Consider the following 8,661-nt stretch of genomic DNA (forward strand, 5'->3'; position numbering starts at 1 on the left):
GGAACCCTGGCGTCTAGGGGGTAGACGCCGGGAACCCTGGCGTCTAGCCCTGGAGTCCGAGAAGGACTCTTGCCTTTCGGGTGAAACCGACTTTGAGGAGGCTTTTACTCCAAGTTTCGACCCCAGGGTTCAACATATAAATAGAGGGGTAGGGCTAGCACCAATGACACATCAAGAAACACCAAGCCATGTGCCGGCAACCCCATCCCCTCTAGTTTATCCTCCGTCATAGTTTTTGTAGTGCTTAGGCGAAGCCCTGCGGAGATTGTTCTTCACCAACACCGTCACCACGCCGTCATGCTGCCGGAACTCATCTACTACTTCGGCCCTCTTGCTGGATCGAGAAGGCAAGGACGTCACCGAGCCGAACGTGTGCAGAACTCGGAGGTGCTGTGCTTTCGGTACTTGGATCGGTCGGACGTGAAGACGTACGACTACATCAACCGCGTTGATATGACGCTTCCGCGAACGGTCTACGAGGGTACGTAGACAACACTCTCCCCTCTCGTTGCTATGCATCACCATGATCTTGCATGTGCGTAGGAATTTTTTTGAAATTACTACGTTCCCCAACACCAACCATGTCAAGCCCCCAGACCGCGAAGGGCCACGTAATGGGGATTGTTTGGAGGGCGGTGGGTGGCATGTGGCTTTGATTTGCAAAGAGCTGGCAACCGGCGCAATGTTGGAGCAAGTCATGTGCATCTGCCCGGGCCGTTGGCCAATAGAATCATGTACGGAAGGCCTTGCTTACAAGAGCCCGGGCTGCGGCGTGGTGACCGTTGAGTCCGGCATGAATTTCTGCCAAAAGGTTCCGCCCTTTCTCTTCGGAGATGCACCTTTGAAGGACTCCGGTAGTGCTTTTCTTGTACAATTCTCCCTCATGGACCCTGTAGGCCTTGGATCGCCGCACTATGCAGCGTGCCTCATTTTGGTCCTCCGGAAGTTCCTGTCTAGTTAGGTAGGCCAGGAATGGTTCTGTCCACGGGGCAATGATAGCCATTATTACGTGGGCTGAAGGTGTTATTTCGGTAGCGGAGCCTCCGATTGTGTCCGAGTGTTCGGTATCGGGTATTTTGGCCGGGTCCGGACTATTGTTACCGGTGTCCCCTTCCCATACTATGGATGGCTTGAACAGCCTCTCCAAAAATATGTTGGGGCGACCGCATCGCGTTTTGCGCCGATGCGGGCGAGGATATCCGCCGCCTGATTGTTTTCCCGAGCCACATGGTGAAATTCGAACCCCTCGAACCGAGCTGACATTTTTAGGATGGCGTTTCGATAGGCCGCCATTTTTAGATCCTTGGCGTCAAAGTCTCCATTTATTTGGGATATTGCGAGGTTTGAATCCCCACGCACCTCCAAGCGTTGAATGCCCATGGAGACTGCCATCCGAAGACCATGCAACAGAGCTTCGTATTTGGCTGCGTTGTTGGAGTCTGTATACAATATTTGCAGTACGTACTGAATGGTATCTCCGGTTGGGGACGTCAGGACGACGTTCGCCCCTAGACCAGCCAACATTTTAGAACCGTCGAAGTGCATGATCCAATTGGAGTATGCGCCGTACTCTTTAGGGAGTTCGGCCTCCGTCCACTCGGCGACAAAGTCGGTCAATACTTGCGACTTAATAGCTCGCCGAGGTTTGTATGTTATGTCGAACGGGACGAGCTCAATGGCCCATTTGGCAATCCGGCCCGTAACGTTGTGGTTGTTTATAATATCATTAAGTGGCACTTCCGAGGCTACTGTAATCGAACTCTTGAAAGTAGTGTCGCAGCTTCCGGGATGCCATGAATACCGCATAAGCTATCTTTTGATAATGTGGGTATCGTGATTTGCATGGAGTGATGACAGTGGATACATAGTATACCGGCTTTTGAAGAGAGAATTTATGTCCGTTAGCTTCTCGTTCGACGACGAGCACTGCGCTTACAACTTGATGAGTTGCCGCAATATACAACAACATTGGCTCGCCGATGTTTGGTGCGGCCAGGATTGGGTTGGTTGCCAAAATGGCTTTTATTTCTTCCAATCCGGCTGTGGCAGCGTTCGTCCACTCGAAGTGTTCGGTGCGCCGAAGGAGGCGATAAAAGGGTAAAGCCTTTTCTCCTAAGTGGGAGATAAAGTGGCTGAGAGCCGCCACACATCCAATCAGTCAGTTTCTGGATTTGTTTGAGGTCCGTTGGGATAGCCAACTGTGACAGAGCTCGGATTTTGGCCGGATTAGTTTCAATCCCTCTACTGGAGACAATGAAGCCCAGGAGCTTTCCTGCTGGTTGATGTCTACTACACAATCTTCTTCTTGTAGACTTTGTTGGGCCTCCAAGTGCAGAGGTTTGTAGGACAGTAGCAAATTTCCCTCAAGTGGATGACCTAAAATTTATCAATTCGTAGGAGGCGTAGGATGAAGATGGTCTTTCTCAAGCAACCCTGCAACCAAACAACAAAGAGTCTCTCGTGTCCCCAACACACCCAATACAATGGTAAATTGTATAGGTGCACTAGTTCAGCGAAGAGATGGTGATACAAATGCAATATGGATAGTAGATAATAGTTTTTGTAATCTGAAAATATAAAAACAGCAAGGTAACAAGTAATAAAAGTAAGCGTAAACGGTATTGCAATAATGGTAAACAAGGCCTAGGGTTCATACTTTCGGTAGTGTAAGTTCCCTCAACAATACTAACATAATTGGATCACATAACTATCCCTCAACATGCAACAAAGAGTCACTTCAAAGTCATTAATAGCGGAGAATAAACGAAGAAATTATGATAGAGTACAATGTTTTTTTCCTTGAAATAGAACTATGAATCACACTTACTACACAAAACAATCAAATCTTGGCCCATGTTTTTCATGAGACTGTTGGATTCGCCCCTGCGACCATGCGACCAGACTTATGTAGCTTATGTGTGACCCTTGATCTATTGGCTCCGGAAAATGAAACATATTGCTTGTAAATCAATTGTTTTTAGAAGGGAAAAAAAACTCGAGAGAAGTCCAACTCTCAATTAACAAAGTCATCAATCGACCAGGCTTATAAGATCACAACTAACGCTACAATGGCACACCGCACCACCCAAAGACAGCAAACAAAACGACAAGATACAAAGGTGTCGGGGAAGAGGAGCATGTAAATCAAATTCGAGAACTCAAGTCTTCGTATAGAAAATTGCAAAATATGTTTTGTATTTCTTAAATTTCGCTCATGCGGTTCAATGATTTTGATCCGGTGTTTGAAAATGGTCGAGCAGCTGTGCGATCGCTCAGTTGTATTAAGGGCATCTCCAACAGTTGTAAGATATGTGTTGGTAAATTTGCCACCTAGAATATAGTGATGATGTGGCATGCATTAAATGTGGAGAGAGAGAGCAAAATTGTATGTAGATTAAACAACGACCTTTGCACAAGCTCCCAAGGTGAAATAGAAAGCAGTCACATTTATTTTCTCACAATCTATTGGATAGCTTGGATACAACCTATTAAATTAGCTGTATGATAGTCATCAACAAGACTAACATACAACCTGTTGAAGATGCTCTAAGTTGTACACTAACCACCAGATCACGCTCGGCGGGGAGATCGCCAATAGGAGGGTGGTGGGTTCCATGGCCTGCCTGGCTAGCCTATCCTTTAACCTTGGCACCGATAATTGTCACTGCAGTTTTCATTCTACCACGAGATGCGAAAGCAGGCCCTCATCTTATCACGCAGAGCAGGAACAGAGCCCTCACCCTCAGCCCACCAAGATGTCGCCTAGCCTGCCTCTCCATTTGTGCAGGCGCATCGCATCCCACGATCACATCGCGGGCCGCCGCTTGGACAGTGCCACGGCATGTTCGAGATAGGAACAGCACAAGAATCAATCCGTCCGTCCGTCAGTCAGTCAGGTGATGAGTGCACTGTGAAGCTATGCCGATGGGGTCGATGATCGCCGGCCTCCTCGCCAATCGCAGGCAGGCGGGCGGGCGACGTGTGATTCACAGGTTCAGTGTAGCTTGATGGGCCACCGCGCCGCCGTACCGCGGCGACCTCCGCGCCTGCCGCGTCGACGACCGGGCGGGGCGGCGTCGCTTTCGTTCGTGGAGCCGGCCGGCCGGCAGCCCGCCGCTGGTCTCTGACGCGGCATCTATCGTCCTCGCCCACGTTGCCGCGAATTTATTCAGTCTGTTTGTCGGGGTCCCGCCGGGGACTTCAGCGCAGTGCTGATGGATACACTGCTTCTCTCGACGTAGTACCAGCACAGACTCCGGGCCCATAATAGCCACATTATCGTCGTTTTGGATGGAGGTCCGCGTCGTATCTATTCTAGAGAAGAAGAAACACAAATTTGGCAAACAATCTCCAAGGCTAGTACGGAGTACTCCATGTCTGTAGAAAATCTCACACTTGCTGATGAACAGACGAATCTCAGAGTTGATGTGGATTTCATATGGCCTGAATTCTGCATATCACGGTCAAAGGTTTCAGAAAGGCAACCAAAACATATATGTGGAATACTCTCTATGTTTCGAGCAACATTTTTCGCTTTGTTACTTTCACAAGAGCGGCGATCCCACCTAATTAAGTTCCTCCTCCCACTAGCCGATTAACAAGGACCGCGGACGAGCAGAAACAGAATATCTTTGACCAACTGAATTGTTCTTGAGAGAAGTTCAACGCGGTGCCAGTTAGTTGGTTAGCTCCTCCCTTTTGCACGTCGCGGGAATCTTCAAACAGGCGTGCCTCCTGATTTGTTTAGTCTGGTACTACTACTACAGTAATTAAACAACTGATGGCATGTGTTTCATCAGAAACCAACTGGACGCACAGAGGTGCTAATCAGGGGTGCTTTATTTTAAGATAAGGGGCGGATTAGGTGGATCTCGAGAATGATTTGGAGCCGGCAGGGCCCAGATTTGGTGGCCTAAGCCTGCTTAGCCAGTTCGCTTAGAAACCACTCATGAAATGTCCACGGAGGCATCTCCAGTTACATGATGGTCCCGGAATCTGACACTGTTCGTTTATGTTTGCCTGTACGAACTCAGTAAAATTCTCAGATTTCTGCAAAAAACTTAACCGGATTCAACTGAAATCCCCGAGAATTTCACAGAAACCATCCTTCGCCGTGTTGAGCCCGTCAGTCAAAGTCAGCAGCGTCTTCGACCGCGTGTCGCCGTGTGCGGTGCGGGCGCCCCCGTCTCCCGGCTCGCGATGGCCTCTGCCTCGGGTGACAAGTCGCTGTCATGGCGTCCCTGGCGAGCATGTGAGATGTTCGCCGAGCGAGGTGACGGATGATGGATCGCCACCAACCCGCACGCCATCGATGAACAGCGGAGCGGAAAGGGAGAGGGTGCGTGTGTAAAGCTACCCCGTGGTGGCCATGAAAGGGCACGCTTTGCTGAAGTCTTCTAGATCAGCAAAAGTCGCCTCTCACGAGCGAGGAGAAGAACAGAAAAAGTTCGTCGGTGTTTTGGTTTGGATCCAAAGATTTTCGAAAGATTTTAAGGTGGATGAACGTACGGATCCGAAGAATTTCGAAAGAGAAAAGGACAGTTTGATTTCGGTGTGATTTGTGAAAAAATTCCAGTGTTCTCAACATGGCCTGGATTTGACGGATCCTTACAGTTGCAAGACGCCATGGACTGATCGAGAATGGAAGCCTTATGAATTCTAATGGCCTAGAGCTACTGCATGCTAATCATGGGTGGTTCCTCCTTGGTTGTTCAGTAGAACCAGTTGGGCCCAACGTGCTTCTGCGGCTGCGGCTGCTGCATGGCGCCGGCGTAGTCCGCCGCTGACAGGTCGAACCCTTGGCCGAACCTGCTGAGCTCCGGCGCCGCCATGCCGAACGGCGCGTCGTCGCCCATGAAGAACGCCGCGCTCTGCTGCTGCTGCTGCTGCATCACGTTGTTCGCGCCAGCAAGCGACCGTGGAGCCAGAAGGCTGCCGCCGCCGATCTGCATGCCGGGAGCGGCGGCGTCGTTGACTGCGCCTGCACCTCTGTGCGCGGCCACGCCGGTCTCGTACATGCTCATCAGCCCGGCGAGGCATCTCTGGTCGGCCGCGGGCAGGCCGAAGTCGAACCCGCCGAGCGCCTGGCTCTGCGGGCTGTAGGGCGCCCCCGGGAAGAAGGCCGACGGCGGCTTGCTCTGGGCGGCGGCGGCGGCGGGGTGGTTGTACCTGCAGGCGTACTGGTGGGCGGTGCGCGCGTTGCGGTCGAGGAAGCCGAGCGCGTGGCCGGCGTGCGGGCACTCCACGTTCTCGCAGGTGTAGACGCGGGCGCTTCCGTTCAGCATCAGCTCCGGCTCGGCGTCCGCGGTGGCGCTCCGCTTCTGGGCGTGGGTGAAGTCGGCGTCGGTGGTTTCTTCCTTCATCAGCGCAGGCGGCATGATCATGAACTCGTTGCTCGAGGAAGCGTCCATGGTGAGGTCGACGAACGCGGCTGCCTCGGAACGCGCCTTGATCTGGTTCGCGGCCTCCTCGCCGAAGAAGTCGACGTCGTACTCGCCGGAGCTGGCGTCGAACGACAGCGCGCCGGCGGAGGGCCGCGGGGGGAGGCAGGCCCCGGGATGCAGCTTGTGGCTGAGCTCCTCCTCCGCCTTGAGCACGGCGAGCCACGTGACGATCTCCCTGGCGGTCATCTTGTCCTGCAGGCACTTGGACTGCCGCACGAGGCGGCGGACCTTGTCGACGTCGGGCGACATGTGCTTGATGACGGCGGTGAGCACGGCGACCTTCCACGCCTTCTTGAGGTCGTGCGGCTTCTTGTACGGCGGCGGGCCGAGGTCGTCGGGCACGCCCGCCTCGGGCCACCACGCCTCGGACGGCCCCTGCGGCCACCACGGCGGCGGCACGCCCTTCTCGAGCGGGAACCGGCGCTGCGGCGGGTCGCAGTGCTGCATGAGCGAGGAGAGCAGGGAGCCGAGCGTGGTGTCCTGCAGCTCGTGCAGGGAGCGCGGGCCGGCCGCCGCGGCCGCCCCGTCTTCCCCGCCGCAGAGCGGCGCGGCGTTGTCGGACCGGTGCTTGGCGATGGCCGCGGGGGCGTTGCGGTCGAAGCGGACCTTCTCCTTCCACCAGGCGCGGAGGTTGTCGGAGGCGCCGCCCACGGGCTTGCCGTTCTCGGGGACGATGCCGTAGACGAAGCCCTGCGCGCTGCACGCCTCCATCATCTTGAGCATGTACTTGAGGATCCCGTCCTGCGCGCGCGACATCTTCTTGCGCCGCGCCTGCTGGTCCTGCTGCGACGCCGGCCGCCTCGGCCGCCCCTTGCTCGCCGCCGCGCCGCCGTCGGGCCTCTGGCTCTGGCGCTGCTGCAGCTCCTTGAGGCGCTTGAGCCTCATGCGGTCGCGCCACATGCGGCGCTCCAGCTCCTCGATGCCGTCCACGTCGTCGTCGTCGTCCTCCTCCTCGCTCTCCTCCTCGTCGGGGAACCTGTCCCGCGCCGGCAGCTCCGGCGCCGGGTCCACGAGGTCGCCCGCCCCCACGAAGCAGCCGGCTCCAAAGAACCCGAAGCCCTTCTCGGCCTCCCCATCCGCCGCGAACGCCATGCGCCGATCCATCATGGCCACCCCTCCCCCCATCATCTCCACCGCTCACCGACCCCGCACACCGACCCCGAAGCAAGCAATCAAGCAACCCCTCCCGCACTCCTCAGCAAGGCTCGCAGCACCAAAGTCTATATAGCCACCTGCGCGCAAGCAACACGACGAAGCAAGCAACAAAAGTGAGCACGGACTCTAGAGCGGGAAGAAGACGCGCCCATGCAGCAGCAGAGCAGAGCATCCAAGAAATGGACACGGATCAGAGTTCGCGAGCCACAACCCACAAATGGCCGAACTGACGGATCGGGAGGCCCCGTGACCGCAATCGAGCAGCCGAAAAGTGAAGCGAGCGGGATCTCGGTTGGATCGGGAGGCGAAAAGTGAGATCGATCGTACCTCTTTACAGCGTCTATCGCTGCATCTCTGGTTGCTCTGCTTGCTTTCCCTTGGCTTCGCGGCCGGATGAGGAGGGTGAGGAGGAAGGAGGAAGGAGGCGAGGAGGGACACGTTTTGTTGGGGGCGGAAACAGGAGATGGGGAAAGAGCGGCGAGTGGGGTGGCCATTATATAATGGCGGGCGTCTGGATCTTTTTGACCGACGATTTTGGCGATGACCTGCAAGTTGGTTCCATCGGTCGAGCCATCCACCCGGGTCTCCCGCCTCCCCCGTCTCCATGGTGGGTTTGAGTTGCACACGTGGTGGATGCTCATGCTCCTCCGTGCCTGGTGATGGTGGCGTGAGTGTGCTCCTTTTTGGTTTTGCTTTCGCTCAAGGGCGTGTACAACCGACTGGAAGTTTACAGCGTTTTGGTAAACTCGTTGCGGCCTACTCTAAAGGCAACCATAACACTAAGAAAGTTCTTAACCAAACCGCCCGCGTAGGTACCTATACGGAAGCCATCCAACACGAGTTGTATCTGTCCGCTCGGCTGTCCAGAAACGCAATTTCTCCCGCAAAATGGAGACAAAGTATGTGTGTGGGGAAGGGGGAGGGGGTCAGGTGTTTGCGGGAGTCCGGACATCAGCCACGTTGGACTCCGACACCGCAGACCCACTAAATACACTCTCTCGGCCTCTTTTTTTTCCATTTTGTTACTTCTCCCTCTTACTTTGAATCCGCATCCTCCACCTCC

The 8,661-nt window shown here is 54.7% G+C and overlaps 1 protein-coding gene across 1 annotated transcript; it reads right to left on the reverse strand.

Annotated features, from left to right (window-relative positions):
* Positions 1-5,525: 5,525 nt before the first annotated feature.
* On the reverse strand, positions 5,526-8,074 carry LOC119353225 (protein ETHYLENE-INSENSITIVE 3-like 2). The gene is made up of 2 exons (XM_037619821.1): positions 7,926-8,074; positions 5,526-7,675 (listed from the first exon to the last, which is right to left on the reverse strand). The coding sequence occupies exon 2, from the start codon at positions 7,569-7,571 to the stop codon at positions 5,712-5,714; it is 1,860 nt and encodes a 619-aa protein (XP_037475718.1). The 5' UTR covers positions 7,572-7,675; positions 7,926-8,074; the 3' UTR covers positions 5,526-5,711.
* Positions 8,075-8,661: the final 587 nt, after the last annotated feature.

The sequence above is a fragment of the Triticum dicoccoides genome, chromosome 2A (assembly GCF_002162155.2).
Source record: "Triticum dicoccoides isolate Atlit2015 ecotype Zavitan chromosome 2A, WEW_v2.0, whole genome shotgun sequence".
NCBI lineage: Eukaryota > Viridiplantae > Streptophyta > Magnoliopsida > Poales > Poaceae > Triticum > Triticum dicoccoides.

Bases quoted from the DNA above. Each gene is read 5' to 3' on its own strand.
- LOC119353225 (XM_037619821.1), bottom strand. From the start codon at position 7,571: ATGATGGGGGGAGGGGTGGCCATGATGGATCGGCGCATGGCGTTCGCG.